The sequence below is a fragment of the Pan troglodytes genome, chromosome 8, assembly GCF_028858775.2.
Source record: "Pan troglodytes isolate AG18354 chromosome 8, NHGRI_mPanTro3-v2.0_pri, whole genome shotgun sequence".
Lineage (NCBI taxonomy): Eukaryota > Metazoa > Chordata > Mammalia > Primates > Hominidae > Pan > Pan troglodytes.
Genome location: NC_072406.2, coordinates 135,113,085 through 135,139,873, shown reverse-complemented (window position 1 = coordinate 135,139,873; position 26,789 = coordinate 135,113,085). Strand labels below are relative to the sequence as shown.

Here is a 26,789-nt window from a genome sequence, read left to right as displayed (position 1 = left end):
GAAAACCTACAACACTCTCTTTGGAAAAATGACAAAATAACACATTTACTGATTCACTAACGGAAGAAGGTAGGTGCATATATTAACTATAACACATAATTAATTTTAACTGTTATTGGTGAATATGCACAAAATATACATACAAATTAGAACTTGATCAATAAATATAAATTCAAGGTCTAGATGCAAATGGGAAGCTCTCTGATGCTGGTAATTTGAACAAGAAGTTTATTGTACTTTCACAAGTTTCTAATTCTACGGGAAGAAGTTGGGATTCCTTTTACTAATGTTGGCTTCTGCTCCATTATCTGTAAAGTCCACCTCTTTCACATAATCGCAGAAATTAAAGATGTCCAAGGACCCTGTAGGGCATTTCATCCATGTCATACTCTTATCAGATGACTGTCTTTTTGTTCCGAAAGACTGAATGAGTGGGTTTTCATCATCTCTCCATTTGAAAGTCAAGTAGGCTTTATCTCTTCGGATTCAAGGTCTAAATTTGTCCTTGTTTCTTCCTAATATTTTAATGTAATTCCTATGTCAATTGTATTTACACAATTTTTAATATTTAACTCTGATTTGCATTATAGAAATTAGTCCACTTCAATAAACATGAATGTGCAAAACAAAATTACTCTGGAAAAGTCAGGTTTTTTAAATAAACATTATCCTTTTATTAAAGTACTAAAATGTTTCTCATATAACAGTAATGATTATTCTAAGCAACTGCATGAGCCTTGGAAGATTCTTCATCTCTAACACATGTTCCTCTTTCAGAAAATATCAAAACTCTCATTTCTCTGTTGTCCACCTTCCTCCTGAGGGGACTCAGGCCACACAGGGGGTCTCTTCTGACTGAGAATCCCTAATACTGAGGAAGTGGCATCACCAGTGATATGGTTTGGCTATGTCCCCACTGAAATTACAACTTGAATTTATCTTCTGGAATTCCCACATGTTGTGGGAGGGACCCAGGGGGAGGTCATCGAATCATGGGGGCCAGTCTTTCCTGTGCTATTCTCATGATAGTAAGTCTCATGAGCTCTGATGGGTTTATCAGGGGTTTCCACTTTTGCTTCTTCTTCATTTTCTCTTGCCACCACCATGTAAGAAGTGCTTTTCACCTCCCGCCATGATTCTGAGGCCTCCCCAGCCATGTGGAACTGTAAGTCCAATTAAACCTCTTTTTCTTCACAATCTTGAGGAATGTCTTTATCAGCAGTGTGAAAACAGACTAATACAGTAAACTGCTAACAGTAGAGTGGGGCATTGCTGAAAAGATAGCCAAGAATATGAAAGCAAGTTTGGAACTGGGTAACAGGCAGAGGTTGGAACAGTTTGAAGGGCTCAGAAGAAGACAGGAAAATGTGGGAAAGTTTGGAACTTCCTAGATACTTGCTGAATGGCTTTGCCCAAAATGCTGATAGCAATATTGACAATAAAATTCAGGCTGAGGTGGTCTCAGATGGAGATGAAAAACTTGTTGGCAACTGGAGCAAAGGTGACTCTTGCTGTGTTTTAGCAAAGAGACTGGCAGCATCTTTCCCTTGCCTTAGAGATTTGTGGAACTTCGAACTTGAGAGAGATGATTTAGGATATCTGGTGGAAGAAATTTCTAAGCAGCAAAGCATTCCAGAGACAACTTGGGTGCTGTTAAAGGCATTCAGTTTTATAAGGGAAGCAGAGCATCAAAGTTTGGAAAATTTGCAGCCTGACTATGCAATAGAAAAGAAAAATCCATTTTCTGGGGAGAAATTCAAGCTGGCTGCAGAAATTTGCATAAGTAGAAAGAAGCCTAATGTTAATCCCCAAGACCATCGGGAAAATGTCTCCAGGCCATGTCAGAGAACTTCCTGGCAGGCCCTCCCATCACAGGCCTGGAGCCCAGGAGGAAAAAGTGGTTTCATGGGCTGGGCCCAGGGTTCCCATGCTGTGTGCAGTCTAGGCACTTGGTGCCCTGTGTCCCAGCTGCTCCAGCTGTGGCTGAAAGGGGCCAATGTACAGCTTGGGCTGTGGCTTCAGAGGGTGGAAGCCTCAAGCCTTGACAGCTTCCATGTGGTGTTGAGCATGTGGGTGCACAGAAGTCAAGAACTGGGGTTTGGGAACCTCCGCCTAGATTTCAGATGTATGGAAATGCCTGGGTGCCCAGACAGAAGTTTGCTGCAGGGGTGGGGCCTTCATGGAGAACCTCTTCTAGGGCAGTGCAGAAGGGAAATGTGGGGTCAGAGCCCCCGCACAGTGTCCCTACTGGGGCACCACCTAGTGGTGCTGTGAGAAGAGGGCCACCGTCTTCCAGACACCAGGATGGTAGATCCACGGACAACTTGCACTGTGCACCTGAAAAAGCCGCAGACACTCGATGCTAGCCCATGAAAGCAGCCAGGAGAGAGGCTGTACCCTGCAAAGCCACAGGGGCGGAGCTGCCCAAGACAATGGGACCTATCTCTTGCATCAGCATAACCTGGATGTCAGACGTGGAGTCAAAGGTGATCATTTTGGAGGTTTAAAATTTGACTGCCCTGCTGAATTTTGGACTTGCATGGGCCCTGTTACCCTTTTGTTTTGGCCAATTTCTCCCATTTGGAATGGCTGTATTTACCCAATACCTGTACCCCCATTGTATCTAGGAAGTAACTAGTTTACTTTTGATTTTACAGGTTCATAAGTGGAAGGGACTTGCCTTGTCTCAGATGAAACTTTGGACTGTGGACTTTTGGGTTACTGCTGAAATGAGTTAAGACTTTGGGGGACTGTTGGGAAGGCATGATTGGTTTTGAAATGTGAGGACATGAGATTTGGAGGTGCCAAGGGTAGAATGATATGGTTGGGCTGTGTCCCCACTGAAATCTCAACTTAAATGGTATCTCTCAGAATTCCCATGTGTTGTGGGAGGGACCCGGGGGAGGTAATTGAATTATGGGGGCCAGTCTTTCCTGTGCTATTCTTGTGATAGTAAGTCTCACAAGATCTGATAGGTTTATTAGGGGTTTCCACTTTTGCTTCTTTCTCATTTTCTCTTGCTGCCGCCATGTAAGAAGTGCTTTTCGCCTCCCACCATGATTCTGAGGCCTCCCCAGTCATGTGGAACTGTAAGTCCAATTAAACCTCTTTTTCTTCCTGGTCTCAGGTATGTCTTTATCAGCAGCGTGAAAACAGACTAATACAACCAGATATATATTTTATTGCATTTTGCCTGTTTATAACCTATATTGCAAAACAATAGATTCATTTTTGCCTTCCCAAATATAAAACTATTTTAATATTGAATATGCTTTTTCAAACTCTACAGCCCCCTTCTCTCCCTCATTCCTTATGAGATTTTGATACACTTCTTAATGGGCAAGAGATCTTTTTCTTGAGAATCACTGAAACAAAACCCAATTTCTGAATTATTATTCAGGATAAAGTGCAATAACCATGACTGAAGAAACAGTATTCAATTAAAATACAGAAATTGTCAACTGAAAAATAGTGCATGACAGAATATCCAACACTGTATTGAATATTTTGATTATTAAACCAAATTACTTAAACCTTATACTTGAAAACTAATGCACATTGGTTTTTAAAATGACCTACTGAAACCACCATAAAATGTATCTTTTATACAGGTTAATTATAGTAACAAATCATATTGCTTTACATTGTTAAAATAATATTTTCTTCAATCATATGACCTACAAAATTATACCCTTATTTTCCACTGATTCTCATATTTAAAACCAGAATTTTTAGATTTTTCTAAATAAATTTTCATCAATTTTGACTTCACTTGCAACTTAGAGTTGAATCTATAAAGTACTGGATAAAAATTGCCTACTATGTAACAAATATTTCCCTGATGCCACAAGATTAAGATTTAATAGGAATATAAACTATTTCTATAAGTAATATTGTACTTCAGATGCCTTTATTTTTCCAAATGATGGGATGAAACTTCTGTATACTCTGAAACTAGAATGATAATATAAATATCCAGCCAGGCACGGTGGCTCATCCCTGTAATCCCAGCACTTTGGGAGGCCAAGGTGGGCGATATCTAGAAGCCAGAAGACCAGCCTGGGCAATATGGTAAAACCCCATCTCTACTAAAAACACAAAAATGAGCCAGGCATGGTGGTGCACACCTGTAGTTCCAGCTACTTGGGAGGATGAGGCATGAGAATCACTGGAACCCAGGAGGTCAAGGCTGCAGTGAGCTGAGATCGCGCCACTGCACTCTAGCCTGGGTGACAGAGTAAGACAGAGTAAAAAAATATATATGTATGCGTATACAGCTTTAAAAACAGTTTTGGAAAAAAATACAGGTGCTTATTTCCCAAGTTTAAAAGTGGATCTCCTGTGCCTAAGTTAAACAGCCTGAAAAGAGAAAACCAAAAAGGCCAACCCCAGGACCCTGACTAAGGGCTTCATTAAAATATTCGAATGTTGTGGAAGTTTATTCCCATGCAAGGCACTTACTCCCAACAAGACACAACAGTTTAAAATTTTACAGCAGTGACACCAGGGAGGGGTCCCACTCCTATAGACGTCAGTATTCTGCATCGATATGCTTTGCAATGGTGTTCAACTGGATGTTGGAAGCTCCTTCATATATCGTACCTTAAGCAAAAGGAAGCAGAAGGAACAATGAGAAGTTGGCGCATGGTTAAGACAAGAAATAGCTCTATATACATCACCTCTGCGCTTGCTATAAAACAGTTACTAGTCACATCACTTCATGTCCCCTGAATATGGTACTATTCCACAGTAATTTTGACTAAGAGATGACAATTTTCCATTGGGTTTCTCGATGTCCAGGATCAGTATTAAACTGACTAAAGGTGTAAACAAAAGTTGAAGATTTTGATTCTTCAACAATCGATGCATAAGCTCAGACTGTTATTTGTGGCAGTTTTACTAAAAAGCCTGTTGAGGCATTTAAAAAGGCAATTTGATATTTTTAAAAAATATAGAACAATTTTTTTTGAAGGACGAGGTAAGAAAAAAATCCAGCCACATAAATAGAGCCACCAAACATATACTGAAGAAATTAAAATTGCTTTTACCTAGGATAAAATCGACAAATAAAACAGCCAAAATACCTACAGAGGCAAATAAAACAAAATAAAATGTAAAAAAAAAATCTATTTACCAATCTTTGCATCTCGGAAGTATTTCTCCACAGGGTAATCTTTGGTGTAGCCTACTCCCCCCATCCACTCGATACATTTACTGGTTGTTTGTCCTGCAATCTACCAAAAGCAAGTGCAAATCACACACTGAAACCACATAACTTATACATGATAAACACTTCTGGGTAACATTTTCAGCAACATGGATTCACTGTTAGTGGCACTGGAAGGACTAAAGTTATCTTCTAAACTAGCACTGTCTCTTCAGTCCCATTCTCCATACCATTTCTGTAAAACATCCTATTAATTCACAGAATCCCCATTTTCTTAAGAAATTAGAGCATTGTTCACATGAATCTGCATGCTGAGAGATATCATTTATTCAGGAAATGTTTACTGGGGGCCTAACGGACGAGCTAAGGGACATTTCAAGCTGAGGACCAACACGTCGAAATCCTCCAAGGGGAGATGAGCTCTTCAACTTCCAGCCCCTGAGACAGCCAGTGGGCTGGGATCGGGGTGAAATGTGAAAAGAGAATGGAGGAGCGAGAGACCCTGCAGAATGGCCCCTCAAGGACGTCCACATCCTAGCCCTCAGAGCTGTGAATATGCTGCCTTCCATGGCAATAGGGACTCTGCGGATGTGGGTAAGGACACGAGATGGAGAGATTACCCTGAATTATCTGGGTGGCTGTGATATAATCACAGGAATCCTTATAAGGAAAAGGAGGAGGCAGGAGAGTTAGTCATGGAAGGTGACATGACCACAGAGACAGGAAGCAGAGTCAGAGAGAGATCTGAACATGCCACATTGTTGGCTTTGAAGATGGAGGAAGGGGCTACGAGTCAAGGAATGTGAGCAGCCCCTAGAAGCTGGAAACAACTGTCCACCAGAACCGCAGAAAGGCAGCCCCTGTATTCCAGTGAGACCCATTTCAGATTTCTGACCTCTAGAAGTGACAGAAAATGAAATTGCGTTGTTTTAGGTCCCCGACTTTTTGGTAATTTGTTATAGCAGCAATTGGAATCTAGTACAGATAGAGTTCCATTTGTTGTGAGAAGCCACTGAAGGGTTAAAGCTGGAAGGTGACATGGCCTCACCGCCACTTTGAAAAAGGAGAGAGGCTGGATGGGAGGAAGCACCAGGGACCAGGAGGGCAGCGAGGTGACTGAAGTACAGAGGTGGCAGTGGAGAGGGAGACAAACACACCATTTAAGGAATCTTTTAGGGGTAGAATCATAGGAAATGATGCTGGACTCAATGTGGGGGGTGAGGGAAAGCAGGGTGTCAAGATGACGCTCAGGTTCTGATGGTGAAGCAGAAGTTGGACATGTTAGTCTGGAATTCAGAAAGAAGTTGAGGTAGGATATTTAATTTATGGGCTGGAGAGGTTAAATGAGAATTTAAAGCCACGGAATGAATAAGATACTGCTGAGGCTACGAAACAGCTGCCCAGTGATTTGGCTAAATTCTCTAGCCTCAGTCTAATGTGTTAGCTCTAGAAAGCAAATGTATGAGTAGAAAGTTTTAGACAATCTTTTCTTGGTGTTTTAAATCTGATTTGTTCATATGATGGACCCATCATCTTCCACGGCATTCACTTTGCCCGAACTTGACACCATAGGCATGACACCCTCATTCAGAGGAGGCTCAGCCATGGATTTGAGATGGGTGGTCTATCTGAGCTGGGCTACTCACGAAACATCGAGACCTCACAGAACTGAAGGTTTTCCTATGGCAGTTTGAGATGGGTGGTCTAGCTGAGCTGGGCTACTCAACGAAACATTGAGACCTCACAGAATTCAAGTGTTTTCCTATGGCAGTTTTCCTTTTTTGCTTTTCTATTATAAGAAATAAAAGTCCATGTTATCTTAACTTGAAAAACAACCAAAGTACAATCAAACATTCCCAAGAGAAAATGTTAATAAGTACATACCTTAAAAAAAAAAAAGGCTGAATTACTTTTTCCTTTTTTTTTTTTTTTTTACCTCTGATGCATAGTATTTGGCCATTGATGCTTCTTTTATGAATGGCTTTCCAGCTTCTAAAAGCCTAGCAGCATTGTATGTTAGTAATCTTGCAGCTTCCAGCTGGGTAGCCACGTGAGCCACTTGGTGTTGGAGGCCCTGTAACAGTCAGGCCCAAGTTAGAGAATTATGATTTCAAAAAAACAAGCACCTCAACCTCAAAGTCCTGCCTAGATACACAACACTGACAGACTCAAAATACACCCCAAAGGAAATTTACATTCACGTCTTTTAAATACTTTAAAATGAGTAATCTAAAATGAAATGTGACACTATAAGTATTGTTAAATCCTCTTTTCCTAGAAAAACTTCAAAGTTCATGTAAGTCTTCATGATTTTCAAGATTTAAATAGTAAAGTATAACAAAGTTAGGTTTCAAAACTTGACTGTTATATTTAATAATTATTTCAACTCTCTTTTGATCAAAATTGAGCTTAAATGAAATCCTGGCACAGCAAAACTTTGAATATATTCTTTATTTGCTTGAGTTAAGAAAATTTTGATTTTGCATATGGCTTCCAGGCATTAAAAAATGTTAGCTACAAAGTAATGAAGAATATTTGAAGCACCAATTACTACCACCCTGAAATTTTAGAGGGTGATTAGGTTCACACTAAATGTTTGCCAATGAAAGAAACAACAGTTAATTTAGTGAGCCAGAATACAAACATTAACATTTATAAACAATTTCCTGCAAATAACAGGCACAGATGTTTACTACAAACTGAAATGTTTCTCATGCCTAACCTATCCATCCACCCAGATAGTTATTGGGCACCTCTGAGATGGCAGGCACCGCCCTGAGTGGCGGAGGCAGCACACTGAACATTATAGCCAGAGTTCCTTGTTCTCACTATTTATAATACATAGTCCAGCAGGGAGAACAGACAATTAAATAATTATAATAATGTGTGATGAATATTAAGACAGTGAACCTTGATTAAGGCAATCACACACGAATCCCAGGAATGGCCTTTCCTAAACAAAAGGGAGGGAAAAGTTGGAGAAAAACAGCACTGTTTGTTAATACCCTACAGATTCTTCTCTTTCTCTTTCTGAAATATGTGATACACACAACAATTTCGTATGTACAAAAAGAGACGATGTTCTGTATATGTAGGCTATAAAGCATAATAGTAAGTTAAACACCCACAAACCTATGTGCAGAGTCAATATCTTCTCCCCTGTGATTTATCTTTTCACTTTATGGCATATTTCAAGGAAAAAAACTTACCAATCTTACCATCCATCTTATCTTTAGGATTAGTCCTTTTTGTGTCTGTTTACAAAAACCTTTCCTACCATGAGGTTATAAAGATATTCTCTGTTTTCTCCTAAAATCTTTAAAGTTTTGCTTTTAAGATCACGTCTTTACATCTGACATCTATTTTGTATGTATGGTGTGAGGTAGGAATACAGTTTCATTATTTTCTCATGTAGAAAGAATATTCCCACTCAGTGATCTGTAATGCCATTTCTATCATACATCAAATCTGCTCCATGCATGGGTCTATTTCTGGCTTTTCTGTTTTGTTCCATCAGTGAATTTGTCTGTTTCTATACAAGTATCACTGTTCTAGGAATTTGGCTTTTTATGTGGAACTCAGAGATTCTGATTATTTTTGCAAACTACATTCAGTTCAATTAAACTTACAGTCACCATCCATGCTGTCTATTCCATTTGCCACATTAAGTACTGAGAGAGGCAGGAAAGTGACTGAGGCATGTCTCCTGCTCTACAAGAACTCACCATTGCTGAATACTCGTTCCCTAACTACATTGTGAACACAAGGCCTGGCATGGAGAACATGCTAAATAAATCTATACTGAATAAACAATTGAAATTAGTAAAGATGAATAGGCTGGTCTCTACCCTCAAGGACCATGTAGTCTCGAGGTCAGAAAGATATGAACGAATGCATGCAAAGCAAACATAAGATAATGTGTTAGAAAAAACTCTACTAACTTTAATCAAAGCATTATACAGCTATAATAATGTTGCTTTTTAAGATCAAAATTTCTTCTCCTTGATGTGCTTATTTCACATAGCATGTCTCTATCAAAACATCTCATGTACCTCATAAATGTTTATGGGTACCTGTGTACCCACAAAATTTTTAAAAAATAAATTAGGCCGGGCGCAGTGGCTCACGCCTGTAATCCCAGCACTTTGGGAGGCCGAAGCGGGCAGATCACGAGGTCAGGAGATCAAGACCACGGTTAAACCGCATCTCTACTACAAATACAAAAAACTAGCTGGGCGTGGTGGCGGGTGCCTGTAGTCCCAGCTACTCGGGAGCCTGAGGCAGGAGAATGGTGTGAACCTGGGAGGTGGAGCTTGCAGTGAGCCGAGATAGCGCCACTGCACTCCAGCCTAGGTGACAGAGTGAGACTCCGTCTCAAAATAAATAAATAAAAATAAATAAATAAATAAATACATACATACATAAATTTTAAAAATCTAAGTGTTCTTTTAACTACCCATACTAGGCATCTCTAAAGATGGCATTATGATTATACCTGTTAGTATACCTGACCCCTTCTGTCTATTGATCTATCTATCTATATGCACAAGAACATAGTTTCCTGTGCATAAAGAAGATCAAAAGCCTCCCTTCAAAACAACCTTTACATTCTGTCTCTTTCACTGCAATCTTTGTGGTAGCTGGCTGAGAAAGTACTCTAGTATAATGAAAATCCGACTAGAAGCCAAGACAAAAAAAAAAAACCTCTACTTTTGGCCCCATATTAGCTTTATGACCTTGGGAACTCAGCCTCCGTGTGCTTCAGGTTCCTAGGCATAAGATGGGAATGACAGCATGGGCTGTGGTAGGCACTGGCCAGGCCTGCCACTCTCAGTCCTTCTGGGTCTTGAACTGACTGTGCATGTCCACAGCCTCGTATCTCTACACATATGCAATCTGAGTGTGCTCGTAGGATGCCTAGTCATTATTATAAACCTGAAGACAATGCAACATGCAGTTGGCAATGCAATCATAAATTGTACTTGGAGGCTAGAGCTGCTTAAGGGGAGGTTTTGCAACCATGTAAAGTAATTATTCTGGAATTTTAGGTGACATGCCTTCAGGTTGCCTAAAAGGTTTGGTAAGCTGCCACTCCAGGCTGCCCCCACCCTGGCAAGACCTCAAGGAGGGCAGGAAGAATACCACTGCCACCAAGGAATCCCCAGATTGCCTGGTGAGCTCTGAGAAGCCGCAGCACTGGACCACATCAGTATTACCCAAGTGCTTGGCTGACTGCACCTCATTTGTATTTAATGCAGCAAACTGTATCTTCCATGAGACGTAGGTGTCAAAGTACAGTCCTCTGAGGATCACCACATGGTTCTGGTCTGAATAGGGGACCCATAACAAGTGTTACCATTTACTGAGCACATGCTATACCAATGCAATGTGTGAAACACTTTACACATACCTCATTTAAAACTGGGTAAGTAAGTAGTTTTACCTTTATGTTACAGATGAGGCAGTTTAAGACTAGAATGAGGTCACTTGCCTAAGGCCTAAAGCTGGTAAGTGAAAGAACCAGGATTTGAATCCAGGAAGTCTGACTCCAGACCCCCTGCCCTGAGCTTCTGAAGCAGTAAGGAGACAGCTTCACAGTGCTCACCAAGATATCCTGAATCATGCCATAGCTGGGCCTCAAGGACTACTGCTCTGCCCTTGGCAAAAATCAAGGCATTCACAGGTACACTCCCTGAGACCTATTCTTTCCTCCCCTACCCATCTCCCATTAAAATCCCCCTGAAGGGATTCCCTCCATGGATTTCAACACAGCCCTTCATTAACAGGAAGCTGGGGAAGTCCAGCACAGCAGAAAGACCCTAATAATTACATACCTGAAAATCAAATAGTCTTTTGCCAAATTGTATCCTTTCTTTAATATATGGAATAGTGTAGTCAAAACATCCTTGCGCCAGTCCCAGCATCTGTTAAAACAAAAAAAAAAAGATCAGAATTTCTTATTTTGTTACAAGTTTAATTATCCAAGTTGTGAATTCCTTCTAAACATAAATTGAATGATTGGGGCAGGGGAAGAACTGGAGATGCTGAGGTGGTGAGGTGTGTGTTAATAACACATCCTCACCCACTGCATTTGTAGAACTGAACTTCCAATAATTGGGAGAAAATTTTGAGTGATTTCATGTGAATATGAGCACATTTAATTCTAGCAGAGGTAAATCTCCCAGCAAGGCTGTGTTCACACAACCTTTTTAGGTTAAGATTACTTTTTAGGAACCTTCTTTAAGCTTTGATTCTCCAGGTATAAAATGAGCCATAGAAGTTTTGCTCAGAACTGGCCTTGAAGGCTACAGAGGAATGCCCTCCAGTTCTTCCAGAAGTAAAATATGGAAGGTTACTTCTTAACTTTCTACCTTTCCGTCTATTTTGTATATGATTAGGATTAATGAGAGCTTCAATGGGAGGGCATTAGAATAAGAGAGCAGTGGTTCTGAACCCGAGTTGTACCATAGAATCATTTGGGGAATCTGATTTAAAACAATACTGATACCCAGGCCTAATGACTGAATCCAAATCTTGGGAGTAGAGTAGGTGAAGGAGTGTGACCTCAACCTCAACTCTGTAAAACTCCTTAGTGACTTAATACACAGCTAGGGTTGAGAACAATGGATAGAAAGCATCTAGTAAAAACATTAATTTACACAGGACGTGGTGACAATTTTAGCTGAACTGTCTCACTGCTAACCAATTTTCGTATCTATTATATGATTCAAGCTTGGAAATGGTTTCTAAATTTCAACATTAGGTTAGCCACTAAATCACTAATTATGTCAAATTATGGTTTTAGAAAATCAATAGCCAAAGCTTTTGGGGGAAATGCCCAGCAGACTTATCAATTTATTTCATTAGTATTCATTCACATTTTCTTTTAGTCTTTTATTTTGAACTCTCTAGAGAACAGAATAATACGTTAAAAATTAAAGGCACAAGAAAACCACAAACCCCAAATTCAAATGAGGCAGCAGACTCACTGCACTCTTGGCTGTGAGATAAGATGATGTCACTATACCTTACAGCTAAAATTTGTACATAAATAATACCCTATATTGACACGAAGACTGAAATGATCAGTTATCCATCAAAATGGGCTTTTCTACCTCAGTAAAATGTTTCTACTACAAACACTGAAAAACTGAATTCTCTCTGCCTGCAAGGTTTCGAGGACAGATGCCTTCAGTTCACTGTTATACTCCATGTGCCTCTTCCTCTCAAAGGCATCCACTGAGATAGTAACTACCTGATCTTAACTTTTAATTAGGTTATTAGATAACTTGGAGTAATTAAACTGAAGCCCAGGCCATGTATTTTATTGCCAGAACATCTATATTATTTATATGTCTGAAAAAAATGAGCTCTAGTATTGCAGTTTCTAATGTCATGTCTAAGTTGAATCACAGAAAAACTTTTAAGAGAACTGATAAAACAATATTCTTTAGTGACACACTGTCAAGCATTGTAGGAAAACTGGACTAAGTTTTGGTCTAAAAATAGTTAGCAAAGTAACAGCAGCAGAAAAAAATCTAGAGTAATAATCTAATATTTATTCCAATAGCTTATATGTAACATCTTCAAAACTGAAAAGCTCTAAGTTCTTGAGTTTTGTATAATCACTGATTAAAAATATACTCTACAAACGCCGGGTGCGGTGGCTCATGCCTGTAATCCCAGCACTTTGGGAGGCCGAGGTGGGTGGATGACGAGGTCAGGAGATTGAGACCATCCTGGCTAACATGGTGAAACCTCATCTCTACTAAAAATACAAAAAATTGGCTGGGCGTGGTGGCGGGCGCCTGTAGTCCCAGCTACTCGGGAGGCTGAGGGAGGAGAATGGCATGAACCCAGGAGGCGGAGCTTGCAGTGAGCCGAGATCGCACCACTGCACTCCAGCCTGGGCAACAGAGCGAGACTCCATCTCAAAAAAAAAAAAATATATATATATATATATATATATACACTCTACAAAACTGACACTAAAGTAAAGCCAAAGACCTTATTCATTTTGTTAATCTGGAAAATAACTGATATTACTTAATAGAAAAATGCAATATGCATTATAAAAGCCAAATTTGGTAAAAAAAAATTTTGAATAGTTCTCATTTTATGTATCTACTTAACTGTGGCTATTTTATTTCAAGTGCCGCCAAAAAACTTGCCCAGTTTTCACATGCAAAACAGTAAGCAACAAATCTTTTATTAACTATAGATAAGAGATCTTTACTACACAGTGGAATGAATATTATTTATTCTTAATGTAAAAAATTCCTTCCAGAATGAATTTCATGCTTTGAAAAGTTGATTTTTTTTAAAGTGCCATATTTAATTTACAATACATTTTAAAAGCTATCGGTTCAGGTATTAGATAACACTTTAATGTTCTCAAAGCAGAAACACTGTTACCACCAAGCCATTGTTTGGTTCTATGGACACTTACATAATTGACCAAAAGGGAATTTGAAAGAAATAATAAGCCATTCTATCCCTCATGTAAGGGAACGGTGCCATCTTGTGTCCCTAAGCTTCCAAATATTCATTGGTCTCACTGCATTTTTTTCTTTTCACAGTTTAATTGACTCACATCATGGAAGAGTTTAAATCTGACTTACCTGTGCAGCGATTCCTATTCTACCTTCATTGAGACTCCCTATGGCATACTTATAGCCATGTCCAATTTGTCCCAAGATATTGGCTTCTGGAACCTGAAAATACAAATGTGCACTTATTTCTCAGTTTCATTTTCCATGATTCATTTTGATTATATATTTGTAAGTACGCATAGACTCTCAATTCGTGTGCTAGCCCTCTCACAGAACTTGCCGGCATCTGTGTCTCCCTCTACGCTGTTTTTCCACAGCTCTCTGAGGAAAAGGACTCAAGTCCATGCTGTTCATGATTGCATCCTCCAGAGCCTTGCACAGGTATTGAATGGATGAGTGAATCTAGAGTAAGGGAATCTCATAGAATTCATCAATAACATAAATTAATACTTTTCCCCCCCAATTCTTATCTGTAGGCTACAGTGTGAGATAACGTATTAGGAACTACAAAGATCTGCAAATACTTGCAAAAACAAGTGTAGTAAGCCTTTCTGCTGTTGAGACCATTCACCCTCATAAAAATCAACAGTAGGGTATATGTGTGTGTGCATGTGTGTACACAGGTGTATGCACAAGAAAGAGGAAGAGAGAAGAAACAGACTAAAATGCTTATTCATAGTTTAAAATAAAGAATTAAGCATAATAAAAAACTATACTTAGTTTTGTAATATGGGTAGTTGGGGGAGAGAGCAGGAAGAATGGAGAAAGAAATGGGAAAGTAAGAATGAGGAAAACAGTTGGGGTGAAGTAATGAGGCCCCAGTGACATCTGTAAAGACATCGTCCCCCTCGCTCCCCACAGCCATGCAAAAAAAGATCAAGCTCTGTGATGAGTGGTGGAAAAGCCGACACCACCTGCCCCACCTACAGAGAGTTCTCCAGCATCAGCACTAACGATCTGGATCTTTTGCGGCTCACGTTTAATAGCCTGGCTGTTTCCACTGTCACTGAGCAACACCCCCATCTTGTGGCCTTTAGTGCAGTGACACCAGACTTCCTTCTCTGCAGCCCCATTTGGTTCACAAGTCTCAAGCTTATAAAGTATACGTGGTCAGAAGCACATAAGTTATAAAACATAAATGGGATGAATTCTTGGCACTTGCTTCCCAGGACAGCTTCTTGGCAGAAAGGTTTCCACTTTTGTGAAAAGTACATTTATCTGGTCATGACTAAAGAGCACTGTTCAGGGTTTTACAAAATACTCTCCTGCGTGTGCTTATAGCCACTTAATATTTTGACACCTGTCTTGCACACCTCCTGTGGTTCCATGCAAGGCTTATTTCACATCAGTCTTTTACTGATTAGTCTACGATACCCACCTTGACATTTTCGAATGTTAATGGGCAGGTGGAAGAAGCTCTGAGCCCCAATTTGTTTTCAGGTTTCCCTATATGAAGGCCCGGAGTATCACGATCTACTAAGAAGGAGGTAATTCCCTTATATCCCTAAAAAGAAGAATTAAAATGCTATTACCACTTGGATTTATAAAAAGCCTTGTTTCTGAAGAGTTTAAGTAAAAAGAAAACTAAAAATGGACTTTGGTAATAAATACTAATGGACTCAGAATTGCAACATGGGCATTATGAAACGAGAGCAGCTAGAGGACATTAGATCCAAACTGTAGAACCTTACCATTTGTTTCACTTTTTCAGAGACCATCATAAATATTAAAATTATTATTACACTATTATATAATCATGAGAATGTCATGTTCTCAATTTAATTTTACTATATAAAGTTTTAGGCCAGGTGCGGTGGCTCACGCCTGTAATCCCAGCACTTTCGGAGGCTGAGTCGGGCGGATTACCTGAGGTCAGGGGTTTGAAACCAGCCTAGCCAACATGGTGAAAAAACGTCTCTACTAAAAATACAAAAATTAGCTGGGTGTGGTGGCAGGCACCCGTCAGGAGGCTGAAGCAGGAGAATTGCTTGAACCCAGAAGGCGGAGGTTGCAGTGAGCTGGGATCACAGCCTTGCACTCCAGTCTAGGCAACTAGAGCGAAACTCCGTCTCAAAAAAAAAAAAAAAAAAAAAAAGTTTTAACAATTTAATTCAATTGTTACATTAGTGAAAATACTGTATTTACTGGTGAAAAAATGTATTTATTATTTTGCTATATGTCTATTTTCCAACTGAATAAAATATTCTTACAAATAAATGTACTAAATAGGTACTTAAATTCTTCATTCCTAAACAGAAATTGGAAATTCAACAAAATTAAAGATTAGGGCCGGGTGCAGTGGTTCACGCCTATAATCCCAGCAATTTGGGAGGCCGAGGCAGGCAGATCATCCGACGTCAGGAGTTTGAGACCAGCCTGGCCAACATGGCGAAACTCTGTCTCTACAAAAAATGCAAAAATTAGCTGTGCGTGGTGGTGCACACCTGTAGTCTCATATACTTGGGAGGCTGAGGCAGGAGAATCGCTTGAACTCAGGAGGAGGAGGTTGCAGTGAGGTGAGATCACACCACTGCACTCCAGCCTAGGAGATACAGCGAGACTCCATATTAAAAAAAAAAGAAAGAAAAGAAAAGAAAAGAAAAAAGATTAGCTTCCTACATAACCCATTAGGAGCTAAGTAACAGTTGGTCCTCCACAAACAGTCATCCCTCCATATCTGTGGCGGAGTGGTTCCAGGACCCCCATGGATACCAAAATCTGACAGTGCTCAAGTACCTTACATAAAATGGTGTAATATTTGCATATAACCTATGCACATGCTCCGGTAGACTCTAAATCATCTCTAGATTATTTGATACCTAACATAATACATGCATGTCACTTTATTCACGTGAATTCAATATGGTAGTTGGCACAAAGCAAATTCAAGTTTTACTTTTTGGAACTTTGCAGAATTTTTTTTTTAATCAAATATTTTCAATCCAGAGTTGGTTGAATCCACAGATATGGTGGGCCAATTCTAATTAATAATTTTGTCAACAATATTTACTTTAGGAGATTAACGAAGTGAAAAAATGCCAGCTCAAGTCTGACATTTTCAGTACTGAGAAGACTAAAGAGTTCAAGATGAAGTCCTAAAAAGGAAACAGAAGGAGGAAAAGATAAAGAAAGAGAAAAGAAGGGGTTTGGAAAAAGAAAGAAATTTCGTTTTCAAACTTACAATGGTAGGGTCTACATTTGCCATCACCAGAAAGAGCCCTGCGTGCTCAGCACTGCTGATCCACATCTTTGATCCATTGAGGACATAATAATCTCCCTCTTTATCAGCTCTGGTCTTCAAAGCAAATGAGTCACTACCTGCTCCAGCCTCTGAAAGGCAGAAACTTCCTACCTACATATGGGAGAAAAAAATGTCCAAATTAATAACTGTATTTATACTCTGTATAACAAATACTCATGGAAAAATGGACATTTGTAAATTAAATCTTTAGCTGCTTTTTTAAAAAGCCTATATTTATGAAAATAGCAATGGTATTCTGAAAGTATTATTTTCCAAAAATATACCCTATTTGTCCAAGACAAATTTAAAGACTCACGAACACATACTCATTGAAATTGATTTGAATAATTACAGTAGAAAGACATCACAACGTAAATGAAACCATCAACAAAGGTATTAGAAAATATAATCAGGACAAAAAAATAATTTTATTATCTGATGATTATTTTCTAAATTTCCAACTGGCAAATAAGAGGTAGAGTGTACTTTTCCAGCAGCATTAATTTATCAAGCATTGCTTGAATTAATGATACTGCATTGTGGTCTTGGATAGTAAAGTCGACATTGCAGCTACTTTTTTCCTGAAAATATTGTAAACTTACTAAAGATTAGATCCATTAGATCAACAATTCATCTCAACTCACTTTTTCTGTAGTGAGCTGAGGCAAATAGGTGGCCTTTTGTTCTTCTGTTCCATGTTTTCTAATCAGTGTGTTAATTAGTGTGTTCTGGATCTCACAAAAGACAGCCACAGATGCATCAACTTTGGCTAATTCCTCTATCACGAGCACAGTGGATAAAAATGAAGCTCCTGTGCCTCCATATTCTGGGTCAACTTCAATACCCATCAACTAAAGAAAAAACAAGGCAACATAGATTAAGAAAGCTATTTTTATATGGGGAAATTTCTTGCATGAACAAGTTAAAAAATAAACTGTAACCATATTTATTATTTTTTTTTTGAGACAGTCTTGCTCCGTCTCCCAGGCTGGAGTGCAATGGCGCAATCTCAGCTCACTGCAACCTCCACCTCCTGGGTTCAAGCAATTCTCCTGCCTCAGCCTCCCAAGTCACTGGGATTACAGGTGCCCACCATCACACCCAGCTAATTTTTTTTTTTTTAGTAGAGATGGGGTTTCACCATGTTGGCCAGTCTGGTCTCGAACCCCTGACCTCAGGTGATCCACCCACCTCAACCACTCAAAGTGTTGGGATTACAGGCGTGAGCGACTGTACCCAGCCACCATAATTATTCTTAATTTTAAAATTTTGTATTTATATTTTATTTTAATTTGGTATAGCAATTTTGCCATAAGTAACAAAAAAATCTGTAACAGAAACTGTATATTTGAAAAGGATAAAATTATATGCTATCATTTGCTTCCTTTTGGGATTCAAAAAATAATGAGAGGTAAAATGCTTTAAAGGGTAGCTTAATGGAATGAGAAAATATCTTATATACTTAGATGACCTTTCTTGCTAAGAACTGTTGTTGCCTGCTTAAAGAAGGTAGGTGGGGTTTTGATTTTTCAACATGCCCTACCCACCTTATGCTGATTTCAATGTAATAAGGAAACAGAAGAAAATAACCTGCTCCTCAATGGGATGTCTATAGTTTCATTTGGCAAAGTTTCTTCTAGTCAGGCTCTTTCACCTTGACTTTTTCAGCCAAGTTAATAATTGAATGACCATTCCTTTTACGCCACTTCATAAGTTCAGGATGGTTAGCAGAGAACATGTGGTGGTGTTTGCTAGAGCCACACTAGCCAAAGCACGAGGGCCTGGTAAACACGACCAGTGCCAGCCAAGCCTTTCCAACGACCCAGTTCCATCGTTACTGAAACTCACACAGTACTCTCAATTTCACAAAGAGAATGTGTGCATGTGTAATTCAAAACCCACAGCTGTTAATAGAAGGATAATTCTCTTAGTCTCTCTCTAGACATTCCTGGAGTCACACTATGCTGCAGTCAGGGCTGTGGCTGTTACATTTTGGGCTACAACAGGAAAAGAGAACCAGAAATGGGAGCGACTGAATGGTGAGAAAACCAGAAACGAGGAAGAACGGAAGGATCTGGGTTTGCCTGAGAACTGAGGAGGGCACTCCGGAAACCTCATTACAATGACTCGAACAGATATCAGAGACATTGCTTCTCTAAAAAAGTCACTAATCTCTCCCATCGTGGAAATAGTGTTTTTGCAAGCCATTATGCCAAAAACCCAGGACAATGGGAGTGAGGAGGCAGGTGAGGCTGCATCTGCACAGGAGTGGTTTGTGGAGATGAGTAGCAGGGTGCAGGCAATGCATCACTCTACAGACAGCCCCGCTGCAGGAACGACCACCGCGGGGGAGATCTCACACTGTGAAACCGTGAGACGGCTCCCAGAAGCCTAGAGGGTCTGCAAGCAATAGAAATAAAACCTGGCTGAGAAATGGACTCACAGAGTCCATCTGCTCTCCACATCGGCCTCCTGTTTGACCACTATGGCTCCACCTAAGATTCCAGTTTCCCAAGAGTTTGACTGCTAAAAGAAAGATGGAAGAATCGCTACTACACACGGTATAAAAAAGCTGGTTGCTTTAAAACAGAAATAAATAAAACTATCTAGCTAAGTGGCAATGGTTATTTTTCAAACCGGATGGCAGACAAGATTTAGGCCAATGGCTCTGAATAGCAGCCACTTGTTCTGGGACATCTTTAGTATTAAAAATTAAAAAAAAAATTTTATACCTCTGCAGAAGTGACAAATGATGCGTGCGGTGATTTTTAAAATGTTCTTCTAGAAGCCCCTATGCTAATAGCCTCTCCCCCTACTCACAGTGAGAGCGGTTTTACTTGTATCTATTTCATATGTTGTATTTCCATTAAACAGCTATGTGACTTGGGAAGATGGGAATCTGTTGCCTGGTTAATGTGGAATTCATGTATCACCTCTGCTTCTAAGTTTATCACTTACATAGAGCTTCAGGTAGAATATAAACTATACTATGAAGTTTTACTATCTAAAGCAGGGTTTCTTCACGGTGGCATTGGGTTGGATAATTCTTTGTTGTGGCAGTTGTCCTGTGCACCACAGGATGTTGAGTGGCATCCCTTGTCTCTATCCCACTAGATGCCAGTAGCACGCCTTAGCTGTGGCAACCAAAGATGTCCCTAGACGTTGCCCAATGTCCCCTGGAGGGCAAAACTGCCCCCAGTTGAGAACCACTGGTCTAAAGACACAAATAAATTACCATCTTACTTCCAAACTTTTCCTTAAAATATACAGTATTTCTAATTAAAAAATGTTAACTCCATTTTTAAGAACTTTTAAGTACATAAATATCAAGTAGGATTTCAACCAAAAAAAGAAAACAGATAATTTTGACTGGGAAATGCAGGGTTCATTATGCTATCATTACAGTCCCTGAATTTAATTATAGAAGCTTGAAAGTGGAAGAATTATGAAATGTACCCCTTGTTGAAATAATCCTTGTATTACTGATTTCTCCATTTTCGAATTTTCATCCATGGTTGAAACCAAAGGTGCAATTTGTTCCTGAGCAAATTTTTTAACTGTAGGAAAAAGAATTACTGATAAGTCTATGTTAAAGTGACAGTCACATTAATAGTTTGCTGACAAAATTTTACATTTTAACTAAGTTAAAATATACACAGGTACCCTTATATTTTTAAAATAGAATTTATAAAGTTTTCTTTTTAACATAGAAAGGTGTAGTTCCCCATATCCCTTTGTAACTCTTGATGACATCACAAAATAAATGATATGTGTAGATGGTGCAAAAACACAAGCAATAAAGAAAGCACAAAATGAAAAATGAAAGCCATTTCCACTCTACCCAAAGGTGACTAATTTTAAATTTATTATGTATTCTTTCTGAAAACTTTTCTTTGAAAATCATCTATACTTAACTGTACACATACATGTTCACACAAAGGAATCATGAGATACACACTGGTGTGTGCCTTCCTTCCCCTCAACTATATCTTGATGATCTTTCTGTGTCAGCATATCCCATCTAACCTGGTCCTTTTCATAGCTGCGTGGTCATACAGAACAGGGTTTCCCCACCTTGCCACTATTGACATTTTGGGGCAGGTGAGTCTTTGTTGTGGGGCTGTCCTGTGCATTGCAGGATGTTGAGCAGCATCCCGGCCACGACCCCACTAGCTGCCAGGAGCGTCCCCCACTTCTAAGTTGTGGCAATCAAAAATGTCTCTAAATGTTGCTAAATGTCCGCTGGGGGCAAACTTGCCCCCACTGAAAACCGCTGTTTCATTTTTTAATGTTTTTAAGACTTAGATGCATTTAGAAATCATTTTGATGAAAATACCTTCTTAAGTTTACTACCAACGTAATACCAAGTCGGTAGAGAAGGCAACCGGGTTCAGTGCATGTGGATTGCTTCAGTATTCCTTCGTTTCTGCACACGCGACTCCCATTATGTAGAATCTCTTCCCTCCCCTTGTCCAGCCGGCCAACTGCACTTTGTCCTTCATGGTACAGCTCAAGCTCCACACTCTCTGGGAAGCCTTTCCTGACTGCTTCCTTAGCCCACTTCTGCCACGCCTAGCAAAGTCTAGGTGTTCTCTGCTTTGCTCCCCAAATACCTCCATGACATTTACCATGTTATTCTGAAACTATTTCTTTATTCGACTGTCTTTGCCACTAGATTCTGAGTTCCTTAAAAGCAGTGATTTTTTTCTTGCCCATCTTTATTGCTTCTGTGCTTAGACTAGGTGGATACTAAAGAAATAAATATGACTGAAGACAGAGAATCAAGATACTCTAAGCAAATTCTTTGATTTATGTAAACTATTTAACCACTCACTCTTGTTTTTCCTTAGCTATCCCAAACTCACTTCCCTGAGACCATATCTAAAAGGTGAGGGAGCAAAGGAAAAGAAATTTACTAGCTGGGCGCAGTGGCTCATGCCTGTAATCCCAACACTTTGAGAGGCCGAGGTTGGTGGATCACCTGAGGTCAGGAGTTCGAGAGCAGCCTGGCTAACATGGTGAAACCCTATGTCTACTAAAAGTACAAAATTAGCTGGGTGTGGTGGCACACGCCTGTAATCTCAGCTACTTGGGAGGCTGAGGCAGGAGAATTGCTTGAACCCAGGAGGCAGAGGTTGCAGTGAGCCGAGATAGTGCCATTGCATTCCAACATGGACAAAAAGAGCAAAACTCCATTTCAAAAAAAAAAGAAAGAAAAGAAATTTACTTATTGTGACAGAGTTCTAAGACAGTGCCAAGATTCCCAGCTGCTGGTGTATACATGTCCTCTCTCAGTTATTCAAACATGAATCTAAGTGCTGCTGTGAAGGGATTTTACAATTAAGCTTCCAAATCAGCTGAACTTAAAACATGGAGATTGGTGGGCCTGACCTAATCAGGTGAGCCCTTAAAAAAGGTGGGGCTCTTTCTGGTGAAACAGGTTTTAAGGATGAGAGAGACTCGATGCTGGGAGGGAGAGTTACTGGTTTTGAAGATGGAGGGAGCCACATGGCAAGGAATACAGAGGCCTCCAGGAGTTGGGGACAACCTCTGGCTGACAGCCAGCTGGGCAACAAGACCTCAGCCCTGCAACAGCAAAGAACTGCGTACTGACACAACCATGGGAGCTTGGAAGGACCCTGAGCTCTGGACGAAAACACAGCCCAACTGACACACTGATGTTGACCTTCTGAGACCCTGTGCCTGGACTTGCTCCAGCTGGACTTCTGACCTACAGAACTGTGAGCCACTACACGGGTGCTGTTTTAACTTGTTAAGTTTGTAGTGATTCAATACCAAGCAATAGAAAACGAATACACTTACCATCCATATTCTCTAAGAACAACATTCTGATGTTCTGCTACGGATTTTTAAATATATCATAATTTTACACCTATATCTATACCCATAAATAAATGAATGCAAACTGCTTTAAGGTTTAGTGGTATACAACTTCTGCTTCATTTGGGCTCCGTGTTTCAACCACAGGTGTTTCACAGATAAAGGTAAAATTGAAATTCCACGTAAAGTATGAAAACCCACTATCTAGGCTGGGCATGGTGGCTCACGCCTGTAATCCCAGCACTTTGGGAGGTCAAGGAGGGCAGATCACGAGGTCAGGAGATCGAGACCATCCTGACTAACACGGTGAAACCACGTCTGTACTAAAAAACAAAATACAAAAAAATTAGCCAGGCGTGCTGGCACGTGCCTGTAGTCCCAGCTACTCAGGAGGCTGAGGCAGGAGAATTGCTTGAACCCAGGAGGCAAAGGTTGCTGTGAGCCGAGATTGCGCCACTGCACTCCAGCCTGGGTGTCAGAGTGAGACTCCATCTCAAAAAAAAAAAAAAAGAAAGAAAGAAAGAAAAAGAAAACCCACTATCTAAAGAAAAGTGGAATATAAATGTACTTCTAACTCTGCAAGCCTATATAAGAAACTGGTAACGAGGTGGCAAGAACCGGGGAACTACAGAACATGGGTGGGAGAGTCTTCACTTTTAACTACATAGCCTTTTATTCTGTTGTTTTAATATTGGATATGCATTGCTTTTCTTCAAAAAGAATTTATGTCAAAAAAACTACATTCACAAATTTAGATGAACATATCTTTCAATCCTGTCATATGTGACTTCATATTGTAGACCCAATTCATGACCAGAGGAATAATAAGGTGATATTTTTCCAGCTATTCAGGAGGCTGAAGCAGGATAGCTTGAGCCCAGAGGTGGGGCTGCAGTGAGCAATCATGCTTGCACCACTATGCTCCAGAGATCCTGTCTGGGGAGAAAAAGGTGACGCTGATAAATTTACTTACCTGAACTCTTTATCATCATTTCCTCATCTGTAAATGTTTGCAGGGGAGCAAAGTGTATTCCATTATTTGTTATATTGAGTAGAGCTTCTGACTGGGAAGATTTTGAGACATGAGGAGGAATCTTCCAAGAAGACAAACAAGTCGGGAAATTTCTTCTTAGCTGTAGGGAACATATACACACGAAAGAAAGGTACTTGAATATCATTTTCTTTGGGAATGACATTATAACCCATTCTTATATTTCATGTCACCAAAATAAGGAAACTTAACCTAGAGCATTTTTAAATCCAGTCTTTTAAACATAACACAAATTAGTTTGTTAACATGATGTGATACCTTCTTTATCCAGCTATGAGCTGTTTTAAATAAACAAATTTCCCAGATACTTAACTTTTACCAATCAAGGAGACAGAACTTTCTCAAAAGATTTCATTCTCCAATGTATTTCACATTTCACCGACATTTTAGAAGGGGAAACTGGAACTATAGCACCACTGATGTCTAAAACTCACCATTATCAAGAGCCTTCTCTTGTGAGGGCACAGAGCTACCTGCCCTTCCCTGCCCTGAGTGGGCCCAGGGAGCTGGGGAGGACATAGAGCTACCTGCCCTGCGCTGAGAGAGCCCAGGCAGCTGGGCTTTTGCAATTTCCATGGCTAATTTTTTTTTTCAGCATCTTACAGGCAGCATAAAAATTAAGAAAATAAGCTCTGAAATCTGAAAGAACTAGTTTCAAATCCTAGCTTCTGATATTTAAGTTATGTGGTCTTGAGCAAGTGATTTTTAACCTCTCAGTTAAAACCTCTCAGAGTCTCAGTTTCCTTACCTGTAAAATGCAGGTACCAACCTCTTGGAGTTTTGTGAGGATTAGTAAGACCATTCACAAAAGGGCTGAGCATATAGTAAGAGCTCAATACGCTGTAATGACTGTTTCTACACAACCGCTAAGAACACAGAAGTGGAGGTGGTCATCATAGAAACAGCAGTAGTAACGATCTAGTTAAACTGCCAGCCATCATTGCTTGCCATGAGAGTGCCTTCCTGTTGTAGTGTCCCAAATCCTTTAACAAATGCAGTAAAATACTGAAATATGTTTTCTGAGTAGTTCTGATTACACGCTGAAAAGTCGAGAAAAAGAGAAACTGTGGACAAGTCACTACGTTTGAAACCACTGTCAATCTTTGCTGCACGCTGGTCACTCTTTGCAACTATGTGCCTAGGAGCAGACATACTCTGCTCCAGATTCACCTGGGAACAAGAAACACTGGCCAGTTAGAAGAAAAGTGGTATGCATCTCAATTTTCCTAGCTAATTGTTTTGTTTTGTTTTCAGAAGTAGGAGTCAGTTTGGGGCAAAGTTGCATGGAACATTTTTTCTCATTAAAGACAGAGTTGGGACAGGAAAACTTTGGGCTAGAAAGGAGGACAAAGGGGACATAAGGTCTTTTCTCCTTGATGAGATGGACAGGAAGAATTAAAAAGAAGGGTAAAGGAGAAGTGAGGTAAGAATCTAAGTGCAAAGGGGCTCAAGAAGGGGAAGAACGCTGCTAGCAGCAGCAGGAGAGAATGGTCAGTGGCAGCTGGCACGAAGAAAGAAGGAAGAAAGGGGGGAAAGAATGGAAATTGGAGGCCAGGCATGGTGGCTCACGCCTGTAATCCCAGCACTTTGGGAGGCCGAGGCGGGCGGATCATCTGAGGTCGGTAGTTCAAGGCCTGCCTGACCAACATGGAGAAACCCCATCTCTACTAAAAATACAAAATTAGCCGGGCATGGTGGTGCATGCCTGTAATCCCAGCTACTCGGGAGGCGGAGGCAGGAGAATCACTTGAACCCAGGAGGCGGAGGTTGCGGTGAGCCTAGATTACATGACTGCACTCCAGCCTGGGCAACAAGAGCGAAACTCCGTCTCAAAAAAAAAAAAAAAAAAAAAAAGAATGGAAATTGGAGAAGGAAGAGAAGTAAGCATGGGGGCCAAGTCCGCTCACTGGCTGGTGGTGGAGCCTTGAATGGGGTTCTTGATATATATTTGAATGAGTGAAAGAATGTGTCAACTAGTCTTCTTCACAAAATGCTCATGAAACTTACCTATTACATTTCAAAAACTATAATACATTGCCCACATTTCTTATTTCTAAGGGAGATTATTTACTTCACTAAACCCGTGACAGAATTCTATGTGTCTGTTAGTTAATATATCACCTTTGTACCTAAGTTTATCTTTAAAAGAAAGCTCACGAGGCCGGGTGCAGTGGCTCACACCTGTAGTCCGAGCACTTTGGGAGGCCGAGGCAGGTGGATCAATAGGTCAGGAGTTCAAGACCAGCCTGGCCAAGATGGTGAAACCCCATCTCTGCTAAAAACTACAAAAATTAGCTAGGTGTGGGGGCAGGCAACTGTAATCCCAGCTACTCGGGAGGCTGAGGCAGGAGAATTGCTTGAACCCCAGCGGCAGAGGTTGCAGTGAGCCAAGATCACGCCACTGCACTCCAGCCTGGGCGACAAAGTGAGACTCCATCTTAAAAAAAAAAAAAAAAGAAAAAGAAAAAGAAAAGAAAAGAAAGCTCACTACTGAGAAACTTAAAAGCCAGTGGATCTTACATTAATACCTATTTTTCCCACGGACACAACTGTGAGCCTCTTGGTTTCAGTATTGCTACTGACAAAGTATAGGACCATTCAAAACACAGCAGTGATTTTAGATTCACAGACACGATAACAGAGACAATTGTACTTAAAAAGGTTAGAAATGGTATAGGATCACAGGGTAAAATTATTGAAGATGCTCTTCATAAAATACAGTGACATATGCTAAGTGAATGGAATCCATTTTTAACCAAAGCATTGAGAGATATTACCTAACATTTTTCGGCAGAAAAAAATTTCCATTTATTAATACTATGACAGTCTTTAATAAAAGAAGCTTTTCTTTTCCTTGCCTTTGACTGCACAGCCTGATGTTTTGATGTGGATTTTCTAATGTCCCCTGCCCTTCATTGTTGACCTCAGCCTTTGCAG

The 26,789-nt window shown here is 40.1% G+C and overlaps 1 protein-coding gene across 4 annotated transcripts in view; it reads right to left on the bottom strand.

The window, feature by feature from the left end:
• Window positions 1–3,161: 3,161 nt before the first annotated feature.
• The window catches only part of ACADSB (acyl-CoA dehydrogenase short/branched chain), a 46,347-nt gene continuing 22,719 nt past the window's right edge, over window positions 3,162–26,789 (bottom strand). For 2 of the 4 annotated variants that reach the window (XM_016919549.3, XM_016919548.3), the window contains exons 2-11: window positions 23,775–23,934; window positions 20,417–20,517; window positions 17,605–17,811; window positions 16,901–17,071; window positions 15,098–15,223; window positions 13,789–13,881; window positions 11,002–11,091; window positions 7,104–7,241; window positions 5,135–5,234; window positions 3,162–4,602 (exon numbers count right to left, since the gene is read on the bottom strand). In XM_016919549.3, the coding sequence (XP_016775038.2) occupies window positions 4,532–4,602; window positions 5,135–5,234; window positions 7,104–7,241; window positions 11,002–11,091; window positions 13,789–13,881; window positions 15,098–15,223; window positions 16,901–17,071; window positions 17,605–17,811; window positions 20,417–20,517; window positions 23,775–23,934 (1,257 nt within the window). In that variant the 3' untranslated portion in view covers window positions 3,162–4,531. The remainder of the gene's footprint in view (window positions 4,603–5,134; window positions 5,235–7,103; window positions 7,242–11,001; window positions 11,092–13,788; window positions 13,882–15,097; window positions 15,224–16,900; window positions 17,072–17,604; window positions 17,812–20,416; window positions 20,518–23,774; window positions 23,935–26,789) is intronic. The other 2 variants (XM_063782235.1, XM_063782236.1) reach the window with 1 other exon arrangement.